This window comes from Caenorhabditis briggsae (genome assembly GCF_000004555.2).
Source record: "Caenorhabditis briggsae complete genome, chrV, whole genome shotgun sequence".
Classification (NCBI taxonomy): domain Eukaryota; kingdom Metazoa; phylum Nematoda; class Chromadorea; order Rhabditida; family Rhabditidae; genus Caenorhabditis; species Caenorhabditis briggsae.
In genome coordinates this window covers 6,585,747-6,612,114 of record NC_013488.2, presented here as the reverse complement: position 1 = coordinate 6,612,114, position 26,368 = coordinate 6,585,747, and the positions used below count along the sequence as shown (strand labels likewise).

The window sequence follows — 26,368 nt, the reverse complement described above, 5'->3', positions numbered from 1 at the left end:
CAAAAATTTTTTTGAGAAATCTAAACATTCCAGAAAGTCAGATATGGTTTTGTTTTTCGAGAAAATCATAAAAAATTTGTGGTGGACCCGAGTGTATGTCTTGGTATCCCGAATGGCCTGAATATCACAGAGTATAGAAAGACAACAATTGATGGGAGAAATTGTGGTAATTAAAATCATATAACAGTTTTTATACCTTAACATTTTTATTTTCAGAGGATTTTTTGAATTACGCGTCAGCACGAGACAATGCTTCAGAATCAAGAAGATTTGAGTTTCAAGGAATCGACTGGGTTTTCATTTTGATCATTTTTTATTCTCGAAAAAGATTTGGCGGTGGAACGAGGTAGTAATGGGGTCGCAGCCCACGATCAGTCCCCATAACGTTAAGAGGGTCTCTCCCGCGTCGGATCACAATTTTGAGGCGTTTAGAATGACCTTCCAAAAAAGTTTTCAATTAGAAACTACAGAGAATGATCATTACATTTCGAGCTTAGATTTAGCTTTAAAACATTTTAAATTAAAGCCAAAATAAGAAACAATTGAATAGAATCAAATTTGGAATCGATTTATCACTTCATTGGATTCCCGATGTCCAAATGTGGGAGATGAAAACACATATTCTTGCGCAATGAAAATTTCAACATCATTAAACAGAGATCACAAAAACAAGAATTGAGAATATATCGAACAGTTTGGGTCCCGTATTGCCTTCCAACATTTTTTGAACAATAGTATCTGAATGAAATTGTTATTTTGTAGTTTTAAGGAGTTTAAAATTTCTCATGTCTCACAACAGTTCTCGCCGTTGAAAAATATCCCTCTTATTTCTGTAACATTCAATCCATTCGTGATTCCAAAACAAAGAGTTTCATCGAAAACAAAGTTTTCGTTATTAGAAAAATGGATATCTAGGGATTTCTGAAAATAGAAGCCTAAGTTAATTTGAGAAACTTAAATTACCTTCAATTTCGGAAATTCGCCACTGATTAAGTTTTTGTTATACTGAACAGTAATGCCAGTAGAACCTGTAAAATTGGATTTCCAATTTTTCAACTACAATTAAGAAAAAAAAAAGTACGAACCATCAGAAAAAACCACATATTCCAAATTATCGAAAAAATCGATAACTTCCAAATTTGTGTGAGCTATGAAAATACTTCCGAAAATCCATGACACATTTCTCAATTTATAAACATATTCCTCATCTCCATTTTTGACTTTAATATTTCCGATAATTCTTGAACAAGACGGATCGAAGTTTGACATTGAGAAGTTTTGAATTTCACAAACTTTCTGATTTTCTATATACACATCATCCGTAATCGGACAAATTTTTTCAATTAAAACTCCAACTTTACAGTAATCGCTGCTCATAAAATTGGACATTTCTTGTACAGTTACACAAAAATTTTGTAATGGCATGACACTTATATTGATATTTGGTAATTCGGATTGTGTATCAGAAATGTAGAAATTCTGAAATTTAGAATTTCAAAATTTCAGAAAATTCAAGTGCTCACTTTTAAGTTTGGCATGTTCAAATTTTCCAGTTTTTCACAACGTTCAATTCCTATTCCACAATTTGTATCCGTAAAGTTGGTCATTCCAATTTCAGTCATTTCTTCATTTTTTTTAATAACTACAAATGTGTCAACTTCTGAACTTGTGGAAAATTGCAAAACCGCAGAAACTTTTTTGGAGCCTACCGCATTCGATTTTTTGAATTCTCGCGAAAAATTTGAGATCCTTCAAATTGGTTTCTTGAACTATTAAAGATCCATATAAAATTTTGACATTTCGGAAAATGATTTTCAGCTCATTTTCAGACAAATTCGAGTTGCCGTCTATTATAAGATATGCACAAATGGTTGAGCAATTCGATGGAAATTTTTTGGAATTTTCAGAATCCAAACGATCGAAATCAAATATGCATTTCGAATTACATTTGGATTGGAAAAATAAATTTTCAGTGTGAATTAAATTTAATGTTAGGAAATAGAAAAGTATGAAAATTTTCATTTTAATATGATTAATTTGAGTTTCTTTGTAATAATATTTTGTTTTAAAAAACAGGTGAAAAAAATTGAGAAAATGATTAAAAATTGTGATTCAAAAATGTGACAAAAGCTGAAAATGAGCACCATAAGTCAAAAAATGTGATGTTCGAAATATTTTCATAAGTTCTGAAGTTTTAAAAAGTTTATCAAAACTTAAAAAATAGAAACTTAATCACCACACGGCTCAAAATTATTTTCATGGAAAAATAAAAATTTTAACATCAGTAAACAGAGATCACAAAAACAAGAATTGAGATAATATTGAAAACTTTGAGTCCTGTATTACCTTCCAATAATTTCGTCACAATGTTATCTGAATTAAATTGTCATTTTTGAATGTTCAATTTTCCAAATTTCCGATATCTCACCACAATTATCATCTTCAAAACGTATACCTCTTACTTTTGTAATATTCAATCCATTCATGACTCCAAAACAAAGATTTGGGTCGATAACGAAATTTTCATTATCCAAGAAATAGATCTTTCCGGCTTTCTGAAAATGAAAGTTTCCGTCAGTTTTGAGGGAAATTTTGTTTACTTTCAAACTTGGAAATTCAGCACTGACTAAATTTTTGTTAAACTCAACGGTAATCTCTATATTGTCTGTAAAATTCGATTTTAGATTCTTCAAATACATTCAAATGCGAAATATCGTACTAGGTGAACGAACTACATATTCTAAATTATCGAAAAAATCGATAACTTCCAAATTTGTGTGAGCTATAGAAATACTTCCATAAATCCATGAAAAATTTCTCAATTTATAAACATATGGCTCATCTCCGTTTTTGACTTTAACATCTCCAATAATTCTTGAACAGGATGTATCAAAATTCGATACTGAGAAATTTTGTATTTCACAAACTTTCTGATTTTCTAAATACAGATTATCCGAAATTGGGCAAAAATTTTCGATGAATCTTCCAATTTCATAATAATCGCTGCTTATAAAATTGGACATTTCTTGTACAGTTACACAAAAACTTTGTGATACCAAAGTTACTGTAACATTTGGTAATATGGACAGCGGATGGGTAATGTAGAAATTCTGAATTGTATCAAACTCAAACTTTAAAAAATTTGGAATGCTCACTTTCAAATTTGGGATGTTCAAAGTTTCCAGTTTTTCACAATCATAAATTCTTATCCCACAATTTGTGTCCGTTAGATTGGTCATTCCAATTTCAATTATTTCTTTATTTCTTTCAATAGCTATAGGCGTACTGAATTCTGAAATGGTTTTTTTATAAAATTTTAAAAATATTTTAATCCTTTTTGGGACCTACCGCATTCAATTTTTTGCATTCCAGCAAAAAATTTGAGATCTTTTAAATTGGTTTCATAAACTTTCAAAGATCCGTATAGAATTTTGACATTTTGGAAAATTATTTTCAGCTCTTTTTCAGACAAATTCGAGTTTCCATCTATTATAAGATATGCACAAATAGTTGAACAGTTCGATGGGAAATTTTTGGAATTTTCCGAATCCAAACGATCCAAATCAAAAATGCATTTCGAATTACATTTGGATTGAAAAAATATGTTTTCGGGGAAAACAACATTGAATTTTAAGAAAAAGAAAAATATCAAAATTTTCATGTCAATATATTGATTGAAGTTTTCTGTAGGAATATTTCGTAGCAAGGACAGGTGAAAAAATTGGGAAAAATGATTAAAAGTTGTGATTCGAAAATGTGACCAATATTGAAATTAAGAACCAAGAATATGAAATTCTGACTTTGGAGAAGTTTTCAATTAGATCTGAAAATTTGAAAATTTGTTAAAAAAGGAAGATTAATAACCACAAGATTTGCCATCAATTTCTGGAATTAATTGCTTCGTAGTGTTGAGTTCGCTTTTTAGACGATGGCAAAAATTTGAATTTAATGCGATTTGAGGATTATTTCCATGAAAAACCAGCATTCTGTAGACTTCATTTAGTGTTCGAATAACCTGAAAATAGTAAATTTAAACTCAAAAACAACTGAGAATCAAAAACGGAAAACAGGAAATGTTGAAATATGAATGAATGAAAACATAATTCAAACATTACCTTTAAATTTGGAAAACTTGCATTTATCAAGTATTTGTTGTTAAGAATGTATAAACTATACTCATCGTCTGAATATCAAAATTATATTCATTGCACTGGAAGACCCAAACCAAAAGGGAACTATTTTTACCTTCAAAATAAGCGACAAATTCCAATTTTTTAAAAAAGTCTATTGCTTCCAAACTTGTCCCATTTATCATAATCCTCCCATAAATCCAAGTTACATTTCCTAGTTTTTTTACATATTGCTCATCTCCAGGACCAACGAAAACGTTACCAATAACTCGTTGACAAGTTGTTTCGAAATTTTGTAAATTAAATTTCTGAATTTTACAAATCTTTTCTGGTAACTTCGAAACTTCCGTCTCCGAAACATTGCAATATTGAAATTTAACGGGATACATTTCCAAAATATCGCTATTTAGAAAATTTGTGACCTCTTCAATAGTTATGCACAGCTTATTTGTGAATCCAATAGACAAAACTGGTGGTTTGAAAACTTGATAAAAATTCTGAAATTTCAATTTTTTAATCTTCAAGTTTTCTTGGCATGTACAGTGGCGAACGTTAGTGAGTGTACCTTTATACTTTTGTTCATAACTTTGCTCTAACTTGTCCAATCATTGGAAACTTTTTTGTTAAATGTAGCTGGGTTTCCAACAAAACGTTGTGTAAGTGTTTTGAAACTCAATCAATTTTTGTGTTTTCTGAATCTTCACAGACGTGACGATGACTCCAGAAGAAAAAAAAATTTCCGTCAGAATTTTTTAAAAGATTGGCTTTGTGATGAAAAATGTTTGGTGTAGATCAAATATATGCCAAAAAAAATTTGAAGCGGTTTGGATCACTTGCTCTTGAGATGTGCTCACTGTAGCATAAAAGGTATGGTTCTGGAGTTTGGCTATAACTCGGCTCAAAATGATCCAAATTTGCTCAAATTTCGAGAGAATGTGTGGCTTTAATTGTTATACAAAATACATACAAAACTTTGTATATTGGGATAAAAAGTTTTTCATAAGTTTTCATTTTTATGTACCGAAGACACTTATGAAAAAAACATTTTGAGCCGAGTTATAGCCAAACTCCAGAACCATACCTTTTATGCTACAGTGAGCACATCTCAAGAGCAAGTGATCAAAACCGCTTCAAATTTTTTTCTGTATATATTTGATTCACGCTAAACATTTTTCATTACAAAGCCAATCTTTTAAAAAATTCTGACGGAAATTTTTTTTTCTTCTGGAGTCATCGTCACGTCTGTGAAGATTCAGAAGACACAAAAATTGATTGTTTCAAAAAACTTAAACAACGTTTTGTTGGAAACCCAGCTACATTTAACAAAAAAGTTTATAATGATTGGACAAGTTTGAGCAAAGTTATGAACAAAAGTATAGAGGGACACTCACTAACGTTCGCCACTGTACCTTTAAACTTGGAAGGTTTAGCTTCTCTAACTTAGGCAGATTATTCAACCAAATTTCACAGGAAGTTGATTTTAGGTTGGTCATCCCAATTTCAGTCATTTCATAGTTAGAGTGAAATGCAAAGCTACTATCGCTGTCTGTAAAAAAAATTGGCTGAAATTTTTCGGGAAATTTCTGAAATAAAAAAGGTATACCTGTACGGTATTCTACCGTGTTTTCTCTTTTAAAATCCTCTTTCCAAGTCTAAAGGAGAGAAATCTCCCCCGAACACACGTGCAAGAGGTGTGGATTACTGTATCCGCGCGCGAAACTGTGTGCGCGCCAAAACGCGTCTCCTCTCTCGGCAAATTCTCATCGTTTTCTTTAGTTTTCGCTGGTGTTCGCTCACGATTGGTGACGACCCGTTAAAGTGTGGCTCACTGGTTTTAAAGGTTTTCTAGTGATTTATTGTTGATTCAATAAATAGTGTTTAATAGAATACAGTGCGTTTTTGCTGTCTTCTCCTTTCAGGTTACATTGGTTTTTTGAGTGAATAGTGTTTCTTTAGTTTTTCAAATACATTACTTGGGGGCCGAAGGTTTTTCCGGGACTTTTTCGTTCTTTTGTGTGAATCGTCCACTTGATTAAGTTCTATTGCTTTTTTGCTCTTGTTTGCTTCGTTTCTATCAGTCTCTTTGTCGTTTTCACCCGTTTCTTTGCCGTTTTTATCGATTTTCACTGAGAAGGCGTTCTGTCCGGCCACCGGCAGCTTCTTGCCATATTCTCTTCGATTTTCGATCTCTTGTAAATTGAGAAGGCGTTCTGTCCGGGCACCGGCAGCTTCTAGCCATTTTTCTCAGTTTGTGGGAGTAAAATTAGCTCGATTAGCTAAGGATCGGAGGACATAGTACTGGAATCGACGTCGCGAGTGAGTGGAGAGGAGTGGTGAACGATTTGCCAGCGTGTGTGCAAGAAGAATCATCGAGTTTCGAAGGATTTTCAAGTCAAGAAGTGCAGAAAGTCGAGTTTTTCAAGGAAAAATCGATAATTTTCTGCTGAAGATTGCCAAAACAATTTTCACTTGGTTTTCGAGGGATTCTGTAAGCGTTCAGAGGAACAACTGAGGATTCTGAGAAGATTTCAATCGATTTTTGAGTGGAAAACTGAAAAAATTCGAGTTTTTCGACGAAAAATCGATATTTTACAGCTGAAAGTTTTCGTCAAAGGTTTCTTTCCGGATTTATTGAAGTTTATCGATTTTTGGTCTTCAATTGTGTGTCGAAAGAAGTTTTGCGAAGAAGGAAGTGTTTCGACGAAGAATTGCTAGCTTCAACAAGAATTCGTGGAATTTTGTGTCGAAAACTGACTTTTCGCTTGGAAATCAGTCAATCTTGCATCAATTGGTTCGGATTTGTGTCGGAGCTTGGAACTTTGCATCGGAAATAGCTTTTTGTTGCTAGTCATCGAGTTTCAAACCGAAGTGAACGAGTTTTCTGTTGGTGTATTCTGCTTAGAACGTTGAGTGTCTCGGATTTTGTCTTGGATTTTCTCGGAAGAAGTGTTTTAAAAGTCGGAAAGCTTCATTTTCACAAGTTCTCTAGTTCGTAGTATCAGTATCAGTTTGGAAACTAATTTCATCGTGTTCATACAGTAAAAATGTCGGTTTCGAAGGATTTCGTGCTCGATGATGATGGACGACGTGAGGACTTCTTGTCGAAGGATTCGTCAGCGTATTCTATGCGTGAAAATGTTTCTCTGGAACAAAAATTTGGGAAAATGATTCAAAAATACAGTTTTGAAAATCACAATGCAGTTCAACAGACTATTCAAGAATATTCAAAAGTTCACAAAGCTGTCAAGAAACGGAGCTCATAATTTGCTATCGCCTTTAATCAGATTGATCAACGAGAAAGACAACGACACTTTCAAGCAGATTGAAGGCCACACAGAGGTGATGAAGTGCCTTCGTGAAGCATGGCTAGAAGAAAGAAACTTCAGAGAAAGAAATGAAAAGTTTGTAAGGAACATTGGCGAGTGGATGCTTGACAAAGGTTTCAGCTCAGTTGAAGAACTCGACGAAGAATGGGATGCTGCGCGACTAACAGAATGTAAAATGCGTAGATATAAATGTATAGCAAAGTATAACACTATAGAGTTAGAGGCGGCGAGAGAAACAGAGAAGTATCAAACTGTGAAGTTCGAGCAGGTACAAAAGGAATGTGACGAGTTGAAGAGGAGAAACAGGATGCTGTTTCAACAACTAGAAGTTGCGCGTTCAGATATTCGCAAAATGACAGTACACCAAAAGTCTAAACATAAACTGTTTGTATCAGAAAAGAAAAGGAGTAGTGTTGGTTTTTCTGAGTACAATGCCCATTCGTTCGAACATATCGAAAAGAAAACATCGTCACAAGTTGAGTTAAAGATATCTGACCCAGAAGCTGAAAAAACAGTCCCAGCTGGAGTGAAATCAGAAGAAGAAGTCTGTGATCTGAATGTTGAAAATGGATTTTTGAGTAATGGACAGTATGAAAATGATACAATGGTTGTAAGAGAGGATTCTACCGATGACAAGGTAGATGAATCTGTGTGTATGGATATAAAAGAAGAATCTGCAGAAGGAAATGTGGAGGAATCGAGAGTCGTGTTGTGTAGTGGGGAACAAAAGTCTGACGAGTTTCAGAGATTTCGCACGGAAAGCACACATGATAACATCAAGGAATCCAAGGAGATTGAGTTAGTCGCAGATACTAAACGATCGAATCTCAAAGTGTATCAAAATCTGGAAAATGTTCAAAACAAAGGAATAGGTTTTCAAAATGTGATCGAAAAGTTCGATATTCTGGAAAATCCCAGTATGGATCTAAAGGAGCAGCATCACGAAATAAGTACTGTATCAGAGCTTCCAAGAGTAATCAAAGGTCAAAGAACTGTATCCGAGATCATGGTAGAAACAAACTCAGAAAATTCAGAAGAGAAGGAAGAAAGCAATGTACAGGACAAGAAAGCTAATGACTTGAGGGAAAGTCAAGGTCCCCCGATGAGATTGCTACCAAAGTCTTCAAATTTGGATCAATATGAGAACAAAAATTGCGTCCTCTTTAAAAGTGATACACCCAATAAGGATCCCATATTGGTTTCTGGGAAATCGCCACAATTGGAAAACCAGGACCGGAAAAAGGCCGGAGAGGGTGCCTGTGGCTCTGTTTTTGAGACAAGGACCATTCACGGAGTTCAGGAGGAACCGTGGCCACGGAAAGATCCACCACCACTGTTTCAGTCAAATGATACTATTGAGTCTCAAGACAACTCGGATCAAGTGCGAGTTCTCCTGCACAGAGACTTTCGACCACGAGAGGATCCACCACAACCACAAATGTCTCAGTCGAAGGATAAAGATCAATTGAAAACTTGCTTGCATCAAGAGTTTCGGCCAAGAAAAGATCCACCCCGAATGTGTCTACATGATACTAGGGGATACGAGTTTCAACCAGAGAAGTTTGAAGTTCACCTGCATCATGAGTTCCGACCAAGGAAGGATCCACCATGTCGAGACCATTATCACAACATGCCACCATGTCATTATGGTTCAAATACGGATTCATGGTCCAATTTCGTTATTGATGTGCACTGATGAGCTAAGTACACCTACAGCCATCACCCTGACTAAATTTCGTTGATTTTCTAATTTCTTATTATTGTTACAATCTTGCCAAATGTTCTCCCCGCCTACCTCATATTTTCTAAATACCCCAGGTTCTTATTCTTTTAAATTTTACCCTTTCTTGCCATCCCATACCCCACCCATATGAGTTTTAAGTAGTTGTTATTCTTTTAAGTTTTCTAGGTCCCGTCTACCCATCCCATGTTTTCATTAATTGTGATTTTGTGCCCTTTAATCATTGAGCTGAGGCAATCACCATTTTCACTCTTGCCACGTACGGGGACTCGAAAATGGACGAAGATGTACGGTATTCTACCGTGTTTTCTCTTTTAAAATCCTCTTTCCAAGTCTAAAGGAGAGAAATCTCCCCCGAACACACGTGCAAGAGGTGTGGATTACTGTATCCGCGCGCGAAACTGTGTGCGCGCCAAAACGCGTCTCCTCTCTCGGCAAATTCTCATCGTTTTCTTTAGTTTTCGCTGGTGTTCGCTCACGATTGGTGACGACCCGTTAAAGTGTGGCTCACTGGTTTTAAAGGTTTTCTAGTGATTTATTGTTGATTCAATAAATAGTGTTTAATAGAATACAGTGTGTTTTTGCTGTCTTCTCCTTTCAGGTTACATTGGTTTTTTGAGTGAATAGTGTTTCTTTAGTTTTTCAAATACATTACTTACCACATTCCAAAGTCTCCAGTCCTTCCAGAAATTTGGCATTTTTAAAATCGGTTCTTAAAATGTTCAAATAACCATAAAGAACTTTAATATTTCTGAAAATATTTGATGACTGTTTTTCAGAAACATTCGAATTTCCATCGATCATTAAATAAGCGCAAACTTCTGTGCAGTTTGTTGGAAACTTTTTAATGGATTTCGAATTCATGTGATAGGGCTCAAATGTGCAATTGTAGTCTGTAAAATTGGTTTTTTAATCTAAAAATCTCAAATTCTGAAATGTCAAATTACCACATCTATCCTAAAAAAATTCAAACTCGGAAGTTTTCAATTCCTGGGAGCCGCTAATTTTATTGTCTCTGATTTGAAGGAAATAAAAAATAAATTCGTGAAAAAATAAAGTATTTTCATGTATTCTGAAAACTGGACCTGACTCAAATGGGATAGAAAAACAATTTCTATTTGGGTTTTTTTCCCTGGGCCATGTGAAAAAATAAATTGGTAAATGGGAAATTATATTTTTGATTAAAGGTGAAGGGACATGAAAAAAATTATTTTCTCGAAATTCCGTTTACATACGCCCCTCGAGGAGTTGAACTTGTGAGGGCGAGGATTGAGGGTGCGGCGCCGCTACTGACTGAGCTACACGGGCAAAGAGAAAGCGGCCGTCGGATTGCATACATAAAGGCGAGGACGACAGCTGTACGCAGAGTGACATTAAGCGTTGTACACCGTCACGGTAGAATGCATACTCTGGCCCCGAAAATCCCCCGTAAAATCTCCTGTCCCCCCACCTTTAAAGCAAAAATTGTTTATACATAAAAGGCAGAATTAAGAGTTTCAGAATTAAAAATGGGGAATTTCGCGATTAGAATCTAGGCTCCGCGTCACTCCGAAACCGCGACACTTCGAAACCGGTCATTTCGAAAGCGTGCTAATACAGGCGAATGAATAAATTTCAGACTACAAAAACAATTTCAGGGTTCTCAAATATGCTTTTTCTAATAGAATAAATTCTGAAATCTAAAAATTCAAAAATTTTCTTCTTTTGAGAACATCAAATTTTGGATTTTTTTTAGATTTCAGAATGTATTCTTTCAGAAAAAGCATATTTGAAAACCCTGAAATTGTTTTTGTAGTCTGAAAGCTATCCGGTGGCGTGTTTGGCNGCGGTTTAGAAATGGCTGGTTNTNNAGTGTNNCGGTTTAGAAGTGACGCGGAGCCCAGGATCTTTCAATATTCAAAATTTTCGGAGATTTAGAAATCCGGAAATTCGAAAATTAGAAAAATTAGAAAATTGGAAACTTTTAAACTAAGTGATTCTAAATTTCATAACTTTTTTTTCTAAATTTCTAAATTTCATTTCAGGTGTTCGGTAGGTCCGTTTTTCAGAACTTTGCATTTTCCAGACTTTTCGAAGAACAAAAAACGTTTTCAATTCAACTTTCAGAATTTTAAGAATTTTGTTTTTTAAAAAAATCCAGGAATCCAGTCTATAATATTTTAGAATTTCAGGCCACCCAACCAAATTTTCAGACTTTCAGGCTTTCAGACTAATTCGAACATTTAGAAAATTGAGCACGTTTTCCATATTTTCAATTTTTGATAGTTCAACATTTTTCAGAATAAAACATTTCATGAAATTTCATGAATGTAGCTAATCAGTCCACCTTTTCAGGTTTTTAGAATCCCGATTTTTGATCTTGAAAGAATTTTCGACTTTCAATTTTTTAGAACTCCAACAATATGCACACTCTTCATTATTTTCTAATTTTATATGTTTCAAATTTCAGAATTTTTAAATTTTTAAAATAATCTGAAAACAGGAAGTCCATTCTTCAGAATTTCCTAGTCTCAGAATTTTAGATTCTTTCAGGTTTTTAAAAGAATTAAACAGTTGGAAAACTTGACATGTATGGTGATTTTTAAGATTTTTAGGACTCAGTTTTTCAGATTTTCGAGAGTTCAGGTTCTCAAATTTCGTAATTGGAAAAATTTGTTTGACTATCGACTTATCGAAAATATCTATTTTTAGATGTTTTGAATTTGAGAATTAAAAAAAAACTCTGAAAACAGGAAGTCCATTTTTTAGAATTTTCTAGTCTCAGAATTCCAAATTTTGAGAACTCTTAAAGTTCTTATTTTCATCACTTCCCTTTTTCAGCTACTCAGAAATCCTGTTTTTCATATCTCAATTCTTTTTAATGATGTTTTCTTTTTCAGCTTTCGTTCCAGTAAATATTGTCCCATTATTTTTTTGCAATTTCTGAGAAAATTAGAAAACATAACTGAATAAAAAAATTCCGGAATTCGAAAATCCCTTTTGCTAGCATTGATTCAATTTTTTTTAATGCATTTTGTTCCCCAGAATTTGTTTTGTGTCTTTTTTATTATTTACTTGATTTGAATCAGAACAAAAAATAAGGAAATTTTTTCCGGTATGTGTCATAAAAATTTTTTCTCATGAAGTTTTGAGAACTTCAAAATTTTGTGAGACCGAAAAAAAGTGAAAAAATTGAGTCATGGATTATTTAATGAATTGTTTAGGAGTAGTTTTTTGGAATGAAACTTTTAATTTTTGAGGATTTTCTAAACATTTGCGTATAATTTATATATTCTTATATATATTTTTTTAATTTCAGAACATTTCTGAAATGGACTCGCTTATCAATTTTCTGTGCGTTTTCGGGATGGTCGGATGTGTAATTACAATCGCACTAAATATAAATTTAGTGATTCGGACGTTTTCGTAAGTATAAAAAATTATAATTTTTAGATTTTTTGAATTCTTCAAAATTTCTTGATTTGCTGAAAATTCTAAATTCCTAAACTTCGGAATCGTTGGAAGTCTTTAAATTCGAATCTCTGAAATTCGAATTTTGAATCTCTGGAATTCGGGAATTTTCCGAATTTCGACTTCCTGGGCATTCTGAACTGCTGGAGTTCTTAGAAAACCCTGAAGTTCCGAATTTCCAAATCCCTTGATATTTCTGAATTCCTGAACTTCCAAATTTTTCCAGAAACAAATCAAAGCAAAACGACGAAATGCGACTTTTCTACTACCGATTCGTCCTGGATATATGTTTTGGGTCCTGTCGTAAGTTTCAATTTTTTTTAATTTTTCAAACAGCCCAACTTTCCAGTATTCCCTTCTCTTCTCTACCTTTTTCTCTACGTCAACTTCCCGGAAACATTTGAGCCCTACCGTAATCTTATCGTAACGTTATCCCTTCCCTGGTCTAATTTGGCAGCCGCGCGGTCTATAGTTGCTTTGTCTATAACCACTGATCGAGTTCTAGCTGCTTACTTTCCAATCGCCTACCGTACTGGAAAATTTGTAATGTCCATGTGGATTATTTTGACGGTTTCTGTTGGATTTGGGTTATCGGAAGAATTGGTGCTCTTCGAATTCTGCGGTTATGAATTAAATGTTCCAGTTGGGTGTCGAGTGTTGGGATGTGCAGTGAATCGGTGCTTCTACAGATTTTGGACACTTCATAAAACTGTAAGATACTTTCCCTTGTTTCAAACTTACCAGCAAGTCTCTAGCGCTTCGAACATCAGTTCTATTATAGCACATTTCTATAATAATCTCTCATTTCAGACAATTTTCCTCACACTCGCAATTTTATCAATCCTACTTTCAATCCGATTACTGTTATGGTTCAACGATAAGAATGCCACAAAGAATAGCCAAATTACCAAGGCCAACCGTTTGGCACTTTTGGATACTGTAGTTGTGTTGATTTTTGATTTTTCGCCCTCGTTATTGGGAAGTTTGTCTATGACTGCCTCCTTCTTTTCGTTCGAGGTGAGAATTTAAACTTTTTAAAAATTTCTAACTTCGTTTTTAGGTCGTTGGTCCGTATATTGGAGTGTGCAAAGCTACGGGATGTGCAATCGAAGCAATTATAGTGTCAACGTTTTTGATCAGTCGAAAACCAAAACAATTGAAGAAAATTATAGTCGGGAAGGCTTCCATGTCGACTAAAAACACATTTTCAGTACATACGAAATAAATTTTGATTTTTTTTTTCGAATTGTTTTTGAAATTTCAACTCACATTCAGATATTTTTTTTTGATTCCACAGTGAACTCTGCCACTAAAAAATTGAATATTCTATATACAGAACCTGTCAATCAGATGTACAAAAACGTGTTGCTCAGTTGATTTTGACCATTTTCAGGAGTCTGAAGCTCGACACCCCCTTTTTCTGGTTTTTGAACGGAACATACGGAGTCTTTCAGAAATCAGCTGATAGCTGAAAAACTAGGAACTTTCAACAAACTCTGTGAATGCAAATTTGCCAATCTAGGTTTATTTTATACCCTCCAAAGTTTCAAAGTGATCGGAAACTGGACAGCCGAGCACCAGACTCCTGAAATTTCCAACTAGTCATTTCGCAACCAGTCGTCTCATAACTCTACGTCACTCTGCCACCCTCTTGGCTAAAAGCTTCCGTTTGCCCATCTTATGCCCTCTTCTCAATGCTAGCTGATTGGCATCTATTGTGAATAAAAATGAAAATTTTGAACCCATACAGAAATTTAAAATAGAAAGTGTCTAAACTCAAAGAACCGAAAATTGGGTCGTTAAAAAATGAATAACAACAAAAAAACACATATCAATACGGGGAATGAAAACACAGAGAATATGAGAACGTAATATTCGTAGAACCTGATTTTGAGAAAAATCTATAAAACTCGGACTGAAGAAAACAGATTTCTCAGAACCTCATAATCTCAGATTTACAGAAAGTCATTTTCAGAATTCTTGAACCTCAGAATCGCAAAAATCAGGAATCTTTTGCTCAAATCTCAGAACCTCAGGATCTCAGAATGAATCTATATTTGTTTTTCTGTATATCTATTTATCCAGATGTTTTAGATTTCATTTTCCCAATTTTCTCCCAATCAGTGAGATAACAAGGAAATTACTGTTATTGTTCAAATCACGAAAATCCAATTTTCCCAAATTTTCCCCGTTCCAATTTGTTCGAACAATAGAAAAACAATATAAATCAGATCAGAAAATTTTTATGTGTCATAATAAGTTTTTCCTCTTCCTGGTTTTTTCTCACGATTAGGAGTTGAGCAATAGTTTTGTTCTTGGTGGATCGTGTGATTTTTTGAAAAATCTAACTTTTTTTTTGAATCATCCATATTTACACTTCTCAATTTTTAGGCTAGAATCTCATTCTTCTCAAACTGGATTCTCTATTTAACATGGATTCGATAATTTGTATGGTGTGCTTATGGGGAATCGCCTGTGCGATAGTCACAACATCAGTGAACATAAAATTGATAACTGGAATCATGTCGTGAGTTATTTTTCGTTGAAAATTTATGTTTTAAAGGTGGGGGGACATGAAAAAAATAATGTTCTCGAAATTCCGTTCAAAGATGCCCCTCGAGGAGTTGAACTTGTGAGGGCGAAGAAGAGGGTGCGGCGCCACTACCGACTGAGCCACGCGGGTAAAGAGAAAGAGCACGCGCGATTGCATACATAAAGGCGAGGACGACAGCTGTACGCAGAGTGACATTAAGCGTTGTACACCGTGACGGTAGAATGCATACTCTAACTACAAAAAAACTACGGAAAATCTCCTGTCCCCCCACCTTTAAATCTGAAACTGTGATTCGAAGTGAAAAAATTAAATAGTTTCAGAAATAAATCTAAGAAAAACGACGAAATGCGATTGTTCTACTGCCGATTTATCATCGATATATGTTTTGGGATCAGTTGTAAGTTTGGAAATAAATTTTAGAATATTCTGGATTTCCTGATTTTCAAACTTTTGAAACCCCTGAAATGTCTGTGATTTCTTGATTTTTCCTATACTTTCTAAAATTCCATAGTTTTTGAACTTCTGAGATTTAGAAATGTTTGGAGTTTCAGAAAATTTTGAAGAGTTTGATTCTCCTGATGCTTTAATTTTTTTGAATCAATTACAGTATTCACTTCCGTCCTGATTACATTGCTCTCTATAAGAGCTCCAGACCTGATTCAAGATTATCGTTCGATCATCATTTTTCATTCTCTTCCCTGGTCTAATTTAGCTGCCTGCCGATCTACAATCGCCTTGTCTATAACGGCCGATCGAGTTCTAGCCGCATATTTTCCAATCGCCTACCGTACTGGAAAATTTATGATTCCCGCGTGGCTTATTATAACGTCTTCAATTGCATTCGCACTATCCGAAGTAATCGTGCTCTTTGGATGTTGCTCATATGATTTTGTAGTTCCTGTAAACTGTAAAGTTTTTGGATGCGCCGTCAATAAATGTTTTTACAGTTTTTGGACGATTCACAAATCTGTAAGTTCTGATTCTAGACATATCCAGGCATTTTTTTCATAAATTTCAATTTTCCAGGTCATTTTTCTTACGATTTTCGTTTTATCAAGTTTTCTATCCGTTAGATTATTATTTTACAAAAGCTCAAAGCATACGACTGCAAACAGTCAAATTACAAAGGTACTATTTTTGGTCATTTTTTTAAAGTTTATAATTTTCCAGGCCAACCGTTTGGCACTTTTGGATACTGTAGTTGTGTTGATTTTTGATTTTTTGCCCTCGTTTTTGGGAAGTTTGTCTATGACTACTAGCTTCTTCAATTTCGAGGTGAGATTATAAAAATTATAATTGATTTTCTGAAAATCACTTTTCAGGTAATTGGTCCATATATTGCTGTAGCAAAAATCACCGGATGCGCAATTGAAGCAATTATAGTAGCTGTATTTTTGATTGCGAAAAAACCAAAGCAGCTAAAAAGCATTACAGTAAATGGCAGGAAAGTGACAGTTGTGAATCATTCTACAAAACAAACAACTTCGACTTTTCATAAATGATTTTTTTAAAATTAAAATACTTATTTTTTGATTTTTCAATTTTCTATAACTTTTAATTTAATTAGAATTTTGAAGAACAGGTTCATCAAAAAAAGTAAAGTCGTTTGAATTTCAGACTCTCACCTCTCTCAAAATTTGAAGTTCTAAAAATCGTAAAATTTCAATTTGTAGAATCTTTTCGACCCATTTTTGATCTTTTCCGTTCAGTGAAAGCTACCGTAATCACTCTAATAGGATGCCTCCGAAAAAACTTTTAACTTTGAGCTCATATATCAAATTTCCTGTGAAAGATTTCAAAAAAGGTCAATTGACAAAATTTTACTGATACTATGATAAATATTTATAAGTTGACAACTTTTTGATATCATTCTTATAATAAATAAATGAAGTCGCGTCTCTTTCTCTGTGGTTTTGTCCGCACGTTTTGAAAAGCTTGAAAATTAAATATAATTTGACGTGACCTTAAAAAAAGAAAGAGGAGCGAAGCGACGATAAAGCCAAAACTAGGTCAAATCGCGCCGAAGGCGCACCAGCCAGCTGAAGCCCCGGAGGCGCGGCAAACTGGCTGGTCATTCACAAGAACCGAGATAAATCAGCTATAATTTGACAGTTGATTTCATTTCTCTCAGTTTTTTTCGAGGGTACTACGTGTTAGAACTTTTTTTTAAAATAGAACTGCTACAAAATAGAACTGCGTGAAATAGAAAAGAGCGGAATAGAACTAAGCGAAATAGAACTGCTACAAAATAGAACTCGTTTTTTTCGAAAAGGGGGTCATATCCGACATTGAATCGATCGGAATTTGACACGAATTGAACCTAACTGGCAGAAAATGTGTTTTTCAGATTGATTTTTTTCATCTGGAATAAGCTATAACTTGACTTGGGTAGTTCTATTTTGTAGCAGTTCTATTTCGCTCAGTTCTATTTCGCTCTTTTCTATTTCACGCATTTTTATTCCGTGGCAGTACTATTTTGTAGCAGTTCTATTTTTAAAAATTCTAACACGCCGTACCCTTTTTTTTTCAAATTTCAGAGTTAAAAATTTTGAAAATTCTGGGGGTGCATAATTCAGACTGAAAATAAGAAAACGTTGAAGATTCAGAATAAAAACAAGAAGAAATCAACTTATCTGGAGCTGGAGCACTGGAGCTCTGGAGCTAGAGCGAGCAGGCAGGTGCCATTAGCATATAAAAGAGGAGGAACTGGATAAGGAGCAAGAGGAAATGTTGGTGGAGGATCTAAAAACAAGAATGATGTTTCGAAGAAATCTGCAGTGGAATTCAAGATAATTTTTTCAACTCCTGGAACTGAAATCAGACAATTCATGCGATGTGGTCAACAGGAGCAGCACCTTGGTTGAGTTGCAAGTGAAGTCGAAAGGAAAACCAATCAAAAGATTCTGATTTTTTCTTTATGAAAATAAAAATGCACACAAAATTAACAAAAAAAAGTTAATATCAATTTTCGAATCCAAATTTTCTTTTGCCATTAAAAGTCCTAAACGTTCAGAAACATTTTTCAAGCCATATAAATTTTCCAATTGTTCTGAAATAAATTCAATTTAATAAAATATTATAATTTCCAAAATCACCACAAGTTTTCCCATCGATAGTTGGGACTTGTTTGATCGTATTCATCCCTTTTTGACTTTTCGTACAAATTTCCGGATTAAAAGTTAATGATTCGTTGTTTTGAACGAATTGAAAAGGACTGGAACCGCCGATAACAGTCTGAAATTTTGCGAAACTTCAGATTTGAATTATGAAATTTTAAAAAATTACCATCAAACTTGGGAAACTTGCACTTGATAATTTTTGATTGTTGTAAATAAATATTGCTGGACTAGAATTGTGAATATTGGATTTTGCTGGAAGAAATACATTTTGAAGGTGGTACAGTTAGCGTAAAGCCTGTATCAGAAGGACCCCTTTAATAGAAGGGCCTTCAGAAGATAGCATGAAACAATAGAAGGACCGGTCCTTCTAATACAGGTTTCAAGGTTCAATTGAATGTTTTATAAAGTTTATACAATTCTAGAAAGGGAAATGATCAGTTTCGAAATGTCCTGGAGCCAAAAAAAATCATTTTTAAATGAATAACTTCCAAAAAAAAATACATCTCACCATCCAAAGAAACAACATGCTCCAAACTGTCCAAAAAGTCAATCGTCTCTAATTTCGTTCCATTTATCACTAGCTCTCCATAAATCCATTTGATATTATTCAATTTTCCAACCAACAACTCATCTCCCTCATTCACTAAAACGGTCCCAAAAACTCTTTGACACTTTGGATTGAAATTCGTCAAATCGAAATTATCGATTTTACACAATTTTTGATCTTCAATGGAAGTCTGATTAAAATCACAAATCGATGCAGAAATCATATCATGTTCGAAAATTTGTGCATAAAACATATTGTTTGTTTCTTGAATGGTTAGACAAAAGTTTGGAGAATTGTTCGTGATAACAATGCTCAATCGATCAGTTGTAAGAAAGTAGAGGAACTGAAATGTGCTTTTTTGCTGTCAAAATAAAAGCTCAATGGAGCGAACCTGAAAATTTGGTAATCCCAATTTTTCCATTTTAGGGTTAAAACTCAAATTTATACCGCAAGAACTCCTTGAAGACTTTCGATTCCAATTTCAGTGATATATTTGTTGGATTGAATGACTAAATTATCATTGTAATCTGGAATTTTCAAAGTTAGAGGTTTCAAATTTGGAATACTTTACTCACTACATTCCAGAGACTCCAAACCTTCTAAGAATTTCAAATTAGTAAAGTTTGTATTCATTACATGTACAAATCCGAATAAATTTCGCATATTTTGAAAAATTCCAGACAATTCGTTGTCTGAAACATCTGTGGACTCATCAAAAAGCAAATATGCGCATACTGTTTCGCAACTTCTTGGAAATAACTTCACAGTTTCAGAATTCACATGTCGAGGTTCGAAAACACATGCGGGGTCTGAAAATTATATATTTTTAATACTTTTTTTTATATTTTACCGCATTTTTCAATAAAAATGTTAACTTCAAAAATATCGTTGTTCTGTGCAAAAATATGATTGAGAACAATGAAAAATATTGATGAATGAGAAAATAGCAGTTTCATTTTGTTTAAAAGACTTTGGTACAAAAAACTTGCGAACCAGGCATGAAAAGATTAACACATGCTGTCAGAGATTAAAAACTGTGAGACTACAGGTTATTCAATAGTTTCGTAAACACAGAAAATATAATTTTAGGTCCATCGGAGTTCATAAAATGTCCACAAATTTTTAAGGGTTGGGATTTTGGGAACACGGTCCTGCAATTGTGTTTTTCCTGGATCAAAATGACTTGCTTAAAGGAGGCCAGACACCAAAAAAAAAGTTTGCCTGATATGTTGCATAGAGAATTCCCATGAGGAGTTGAACTCATGACAGGCAGCTCAGGGGTACATCGCCGCTACCGGCTGAGCTACGGGGGCGCGAAGGTGCCTGATGACCGATGGTCTACATAAGCGCGGCGCGATTTCGTCCCCCGAACTGTCCCCCGAAATTTTTGCTGTCTCGCCTCCTTTAATCATAATAGCAAGTTTTAATTTTTCCCAACATGATTTTCGGAGAACCTATTTGGATCATGTGACATACAGTAACGGTGAATATATAAGATATACAAAAACATTTTTTCAGTTGATTTTGAGCCATTTTGATCAGTTTTAAGAGTCTGGAACTCAGATGTCAAGTTTCCAACCATCCTGAAATTTTTGGAAGATGTAGAACAGACCTAGATTGAAAGATTTGCATTCACGGAATCTTTTGAAAAATCTTAGTTTTTCAGATAATTGCCGATTTCTGGAAGACACCTGATACTGATAACGTGAAAAAAGCAGGTGTCTTTCGGATATCAGCAAATAGCTGTAAAACTAGGAGTTTTCCAAAACTCCTGTGCATGCAAACTCTTTAAAGATGAGGAGACATGAAAAAAAAATAATGTTCTCGAAATTCCGTCTAAATACGCAACTCGAGGAGTTGAACTCATGATGGGCAGCTCAGGGGTAGAGCGCCGCTACCGACTGAGCCACGCGGACGAAGAGAAAGCGGGTGCCCGATTGTAAACATAAGGGTGAGGACGACCGCTGTACGCAGAGTGACATTAAGCGTTGTACACCGTTACGGTAAAATGCATACCCTGGCTACAAAAATCCTACGAAAAATCTCCTGTCACCCCACCTTTAATCTAGGTCTATTTACATCTTCCAGAATTTTCAGAACGGTCGAAAACTTGGCAGCCGAGATCCAGACTCCTGAGAATGGTCCAAATGCCCGAGAAGCCAATGGAAAATATGTTTTTCTATATCTTATTGATTGGTACTGCATGTTTTTTCCAATCATTCCAGAAGTATGTCGTTCGATCATGCAAACAAATTCACAAAAATGAACAAAGTCTCATCTCATCCAATTATTATTTTGGTCTGATAGTGAAATAAAAAAGGTTAGAGAGAAGTGGATGCCGAAGTGTAATCAAAATATCGAAGTGCAAAACAAAATAAGGTGGATGCGCACACACAATTTTTCTGCGTCTCCAACTTTTTTTCCCAGACAACGATAATATTGATGCTGATCTGCGACGTTCTGAATTCAAAAGATCAGAAGCACTGTGTCATTCATTTCGTCATGCTATGCCACAAAAACCGTCGTATTATTCCAATTTTTACTTTTATGCTGTATTATTGTGTTGGTATATGCCGTTAGTTCATGCGAACCCAGACTTCACAAAGATGAACAAAGACTTGCATCCATCCAAACATTGATGTTTATCTCCGACGTTCAGGATTCAAAAGCCAGGCGGTTCGGGAAGCACTCTGTCTTTCATTCCGTCACAATGCGCTATGCCACTAAAACCGTCTCATTATTCCTTTGTGTACTTCTATTTTGTGTTGGTTTATTATGTTGGAACCGGATGGGTACCTAGTTTTTTTTGTCGCGAAAAATAGTTATGAACATTTTCAGGTTATTTCAACAAATATGAATTTCAACCTAGCAGTCACTGCTATTTACCAGCTTGGAACCAGATATACACAAATACTGTTACCGGTTCTTTGTTGAATACCTTTTCTCAGTGGATATGGATGAAATTGGAACTTTCGAAAGAAGTAAGAGTTTGGAAATGAATTTGAAAAATAAAGAAATATACTTCAGAACAACCAAAACTACACATCTATCAATATCTTGGGAGCCTATGTCTACCCTGACCAAATTTCCATATCTCTAACTTCTCAGTATACAGTTCAACAAAATCTATTCTGTCGTTACTATGACTGTAAACGGACTGAAATTCCTGAAATCTCATATCGAAGTGTTGTTTTTCCGGAATCCGTTTTACATTGTCCTAGAAGAATCGGAGCTGAGTTTGTGTCAATTTCCAGAAGCTTGGATGATGAAGAAGAAATTCCAGAACCTGTTAGGTTAACGTTCAGGTCGTTTGAAAGTGAGTTAATGGGTTTTATTCGGGAAATAAATCAAATTATTTGATCGTTATCTGGACAGGTCATTTTTTCATTTTCCTTTTTTGAATCGTACTCTAATTTGTCCTAATTTATAGACCCATTACACGATCTTACTGTCTGCGTAGCTCCGTTGTATGGTAACGAGTCAAAATGGCTTCAAATCGTGGAATTTGTGGAGCATATGAAGCTGGAGGTAATACTGGAAGTAATACTTCTGAATATTGAACGAACTGTTTTTTTTTCAGGGCGCAGCTTTTGTGTATTTTTATGTGGGAGTAATATCAGATTATGATCGTAAAATATTGACTGACTATGTTCGAACCGGAGATGTAGAAGTGATTGATCTACACGACAAATATGAAAGACCCTATTACGCATGGCACCTAATTACTATTCAGGTGAGAAGATTACATATTCAATTACAGGGAAATTAAAATTTTAGGACTGCCATCTGCGTGCTAAGTATCACTCTAAATGGGTGTCCTTTTTGGATCTAGATGAAAGAATATCAGGAACTAAAAATCAAAGTCTTATCGAACTTCTAAATGGACAAGATTCCAATGTTGGGGAGATTCAAATTCCAGTTTTGAATATAGTCAAATATGATGACATGCCAGAAGAATTTGATAACGTTGTAAAGTTAAAAGAGGATATGATGTTCCGGAAGTGGACAGATTCGATTGATCCAACTTGGAATGCATCGAAAGCTATAGTTAAGCCAGAAAAGGTATGAGTTGCAAGTACCGTATTACCTCTAATATAACGTCATCTTGCAATTTAAAAACTTCCTATCCTTAACCCTAGTAGTCCGATCACGATCTTAAGTCGATTTCCGTACCTTCTTCCGCTTCCTTATACAGCCTATTTTTGGATTTATATCCTGCCCTTTCTGTTTTCCTTATCTTTAAGTTATTGTCTTATTTTTGTCACAGCGTACTCCACAGCATCTATTCTCAATCTATTGAACACATCGCTTCGGTAACACCCATAATCGGTGACATCGAAATTCGTCGAGGAAGATGATCCCACGCTCAATTTTATTTTCCAGTATTGAAAATAATACATGGGAGTGTCTTTTATAGGATCGGTGGCGTTCTACTAGGGATAATACGGCACACATCCTGATTTTTATCTGAGCTTCGCCTGTTCGAAAAGGAATGCGAACTACAGACAAAGTACGAAACTATGAGATAGAAATCTTTCTTCCCGATCTTTTGAATCGGAAAAAAATGTCTGTTGCATGTATTTTTATATGTCGGAATCATGTTCATCCATTTCGCTATTGCCAAACTACCTGGCGTCAGGACAATTCAAGTGGACGAATCTCAAGCTGTCGTCAGGTATACTTCATTCGTTTTTTTTTAAACCCATATTACTTCCAGACATTTCCGTAGCACTCACATCGAGCACATCTCAATGATTGGCAACTGGTCACTCAAGCCGATGGGTCTTTACTAAAAGTCACTAAACGACCACTGGAATCAGAATTTGCCGAAAAGTTGACAAATGCAATAATCAAACGGGTCCTAAATGTTTACGATAGAGTTCCAGTGAAATGTGACAGGATAGCACGATATCTATGGGAATCTCGAAATTTTCCAAATCCATGTGAATCTATGTCACCTGTGTTTTAATAGCTTTTCAATAGTTAATTTTTTTCTGTTTGTGATAATTTCTATGTACCAAAACATCATTTTTCATTACGAGTAAAAGTTTGTTATAATGAATTTGTTGTAAGTTGCATGGAACTATTCTGAACACTGATGACCTTAGTTTTCAAAAAAATTTTTCAAATTTCGTGATATTTCAAAACTGCGAAAATTTTTGAGAATCCGCAGCTGAGATAATCTGAACATATTTCAAGTTCAAAAATCCAAAGTTTTATTTAAAAAATGTATGTATTTCAAAGAAAAAATCTTATAAAAATTATAAAATTGGAAAACTTTCTTACTTCAGATAGAAATTCCAAACCCCAAAAATTTAAAGATTAAAATCTTAATGACAGTTTCTGATTGAATTTTTATTTCACAAAAAATTATGCTCTCGTAGAATTAGGAGTTGGAACATTTGTAATCTTATTATCATTTTGTTTTTTACAAAATATCAGTGAAAATAGAAATGATCGATATGGAAATTGGACTAAAAGAATACATAAACTACCGATTCTCATATGAAAAACTAATGGTAAAAATGTGAAATTATTTTTCGATTGATCGAATTTTTCTGAATTCGTATTAATTGGTAATAATGTTGACAGCGGATCCTCAGTCAGTCGAGACCGATTCTACGTCCTAACCCGAGAGTGTCTGCAACCTGAAATGACCCCCAATTCTCCCCAAATGTGTAAGATAAGCGGTGCAAAGGAAATAACAGTACACAAAGTATTCAAATCCAAGTTTATTAACGGAAAGGGATTTGAATAAACGGCAAAGACAATGGAATTGGGAAAAGAAAGCAAGAACAGAAAAGAAGTAAAGGTGTAGGGCTAAAACCTCCTGGGAGCTACCGGAGGAAACCTTGCTGCCTTCTAAAACTGGTGCTAACAAACCAAAACGATGCCAAACGTAGAAAACTAGCTGAAAGGCAAAAAAGGTTAAACGGGACCGCATAGCGGTCAGCTTGGTGAGATACGAACACTCGCTACGCCGCAGCGAAGACTGAGTAACGACGGGCGGCGGGCGCCAGTGCCGAGTGGCGCGGCGCGGTCGCTGCAACGCGGTCGTTGGCGCGTATTCAAATAATATTAATATTATTTGAGTGAAACAATGTACTTGTAATTAGAGAACGAAGAGAGATAAGAAGGGGAATGAACATGACCCGAATAAAGCGGATAATCCAGAGGGATTTTATGGGGAAAATCGGGAGACTCTGGGTTATCTCGCTTTCAGGTTGTCATTGTTCCAAGACAATGGGAAAAATTGACAACAAATAAAGCCAATGGAACCAAAACCAACAAAAATGGGATAGTTATTTGAAGAACAATTCCAAAAATTGAGCGAATCTGAAGACGTCGAGTGTCAGAAGACACTTGAGATGATTTCGCATAGAATAGATAGTGAAGACAGCAGACGGAAAAGAAAATTATTTGTAAAAAAATAATTCCATTAGAAATTAAATATGTCGTTTTTAAATAGGTAGACCAGAAACCGTCCGTCGGTAAAACGAGAATATTTTCGGTGAAGAAATATTTCGGAGGACATGGCAGGGTCTGAAAATTGGGCATTAAACTTCGACTTTTGGAATTCTAAAGTTTCAGAAATGTCAGATCTGTTAGTAAACCTAAAAAAATGCGACATTTGAGAAAGACAATTTTTTGAGAAGATGCTATCTCGGAAAATTTTTCAGACACCATCCCAAAATTTGTCAAAATTGAACTTTTCTATGCTCTATGCATTTTGGGCTTTTTCAGTACGGTAGCCTAACTTTTGCAAGTTGATAGTTACAGTGGTGAACGGCCTAGTAATGACCTGATATTCACCTGATTTTTGTATAGGGCAGTTACAATGGTGGCCTAGAAAACTAATCTTGCAAAAGTTAGCATGTTAAATGACCTAGAAAACAGATCAATTGAATGTTAGAAATGCATGTGTCTAGAATTTCTCAATTTTCAACATTTTTAAACTTTAAATTTTCGAAAATTCTAAAAATCAGAGTTTCAGAGTTTTCCTCATCTTCAAAAAAAAAATTCTGGCTTCATCGGTATCCGGGAAGTTGAAAAAAAGGGAATAAAAGGTCCCATACATCCAATAATGTTGGAAAATATTCACAAATACTTTGTGGAATTATTTTTGAATCGAAAAATATTATTGACAATTAAACTGCTCCGATTCTCAAATAGGATAAAAAATGCCAGCATCATCACTGAAATGTTCAGATATTTTCTGGGACTTTAAATTTTTTATGAAAAAAAAACCTACAAAAACTAGCCAAACGTTGAAGAAAGTAATTGACTTCCTTCGGAATTTTCAAATCACCCAAAACTCCAATGTAGAATAAAACTCTTTGCGGATAAAAAATGTATGGTGTCGACAAAAATGAATAAGAAACTCCACAAAATGTATACCAAAAATTTAAATTCAAAAGACTCAATTTCACAGAATCCATGATTTTTGGCGTCTTTTTGAGGATACAGAAAAATGTAAAAAACTGAATAGGTAGGGTAATTA

General features: G+C 34.7%; 7 protein-coding genes across 7 annotated transcripts in view; 4 read left to right on the top strand and 3 right to left on the bottom strand.

Moving 5' to 3' along the window:
* Positions 1-3,661, bottom strand: part of CBG06477 — a gene marked incomplete at both ends in the record, with an annotated part of 4,079 nt that extends 418 nt beyond the window's left edge. Inside the window, 10 exons of the mRNA XM_002647363.1 lie at positions 665-738; positions 795-921; positions 964-1,028; positions 1,086-1,479; positions 1,524-1,660; positions 2,429-2,555; positions 2,601-2,665; positions 2,720-3,110; positions 3,156-3,292; positions 3,349-3,661. Coding sequence (XP_002647409.1) covers positions 665-738; positions 795-921; positions 964-1,028; positions 1,086-1,479; positions 1,524-1,660; positions 2,429-2,555; positions 2,601-2,665; positions 2,720-3,110; positions 3,156-3,292; positions 3,349-3,661 — 1,830 coding nt within the window. The remainder of the gene's footprint in view (positions 1-664; positions 739-794; positions 922-963; positions 1,029-1,085; positions 1,480-1,523; positions 1,661-2,428; positions 2,556-2,600; positions 2,666-2,719; positions 3,111-3,155; positions 3,293-3,348) is intronic.
* A 73-nt stretch (positions 3,662-3,734) lies between these two features.
* On the bottom strand, positions 3,735-4,519 carry CBG06476 (the record flags this gene model as incomplete). The annotated part of the gene is made up of 4 exons (XM_002647362.1): positions 3,735-3,823; positions 3,868-4,015; positions 4,116-4,183; positions 4,246-4,519. The coding sequence occupies 4 exons, from the start codon at positions 4,517-4,519 to the stop codon at positions 3,735-3,737; spliced, it is 579 nt and encodes a 192-aa protein (XP_002647408.1).
* Positions 4,520-7,174: 2,655 nt separating this feature from the next.
* On the top strand, positions 7,175-9,152 carry CBG06474 (the record flags this gene model as incomplete). Its single annotated transcript, XM_002647361.2, has 2 exons — positions 7,175-7,217; positions 7,312-9,152. 2 exons carry the CDS (start codon positions 7,175-7,177, stop codon positions 9,150-9,152), a joined length of 1,884 nt encoding a protein of 627 aa, XP_002647407.2.
* Positions 9,153-12,898: 3,746 nt separating this feature from the next.
* CBG06473 lies at positions 12,899-13,872 on the top strand (the record flags this gene model as incomplete). Its single annotated transcript, XM_002647360.2, has 4 exons — positions 12,899-12,950; positions 12,997-13,358; positions 13,458-13,664; positions 13,708-13,872. The coding sequence occupies 4 exons, from the start codon at positions 12,899-12,901 to the stop codon at positions 13,870-13,872; spliced, it is 786 nt and encodes a 261-aa protein (XP_002647406.2).
* Positions 13,873-15,079: 1,207 nt separating this feature from the next.
* CBG06472 lies at positions 15,080-16,703 on the top strand (the record flags this gene model as incomplete). The annotated part of the gene is made up of 4 exons (XM_045237171.1): positions 15,080-15,174; positions 15,522-15,598; positions 15,809-16,170; positions 16,524-16,703. 4 exons carry the CDS (start codon positions 15,080-15,082, stop codon positions 16,701-16,703), a joined length of 714 nt encoding a protein of 237 aa, XP_045093221.1.
* A 1,127-nt stretch (positions 16,704-17,830) lies between these two features.
* Positions 17,831-19,823, bottom strand: CBG06471 (the record flags this gene model as incomplete). The annotated part of the gene is made up of 7 exons (XM_002647358.1): positions 17,831-18,012; positions 18,297-18,435; positions 18,487-18,572; positions 18,829-19,210; positions 19,315-19,394; positions 19,443-19,676; positions 19,718-19,823. The coding sequence occupies 7 exons, from the start codon at positions 19,821-19,823 to the stop codon at positions 17,831-17,833; spliced, it is 1,209 nt and encodes a 402-aa protein (XP_002647404.1).
* Positions 19,824-21,577: 1,754 nt separating this feature from the next.
* On the top strand, positions 21,578-23,836 carry CBG06470 (the record flags this gene model as incomplete). The annotated part of the gene is made up of 7 exons (XM_045237170.1): positions 21,578-21,659; positions 21,706-21,848; positions 21,895-22,183; positions 22,298-22,395; positions 22,448-22,600; positions 22,645-22,929; positions 23,597-23,836. 7 exons carry the CDS (start codon positions 21,578-21,580, stop codon positions 23,834-23,836), a joined length of 1,290 nt encoding a protein of 429 aa, XP_045093220.1.
* Positions 23,837-26,368: the final 2,532 nt, after the last annotated feature.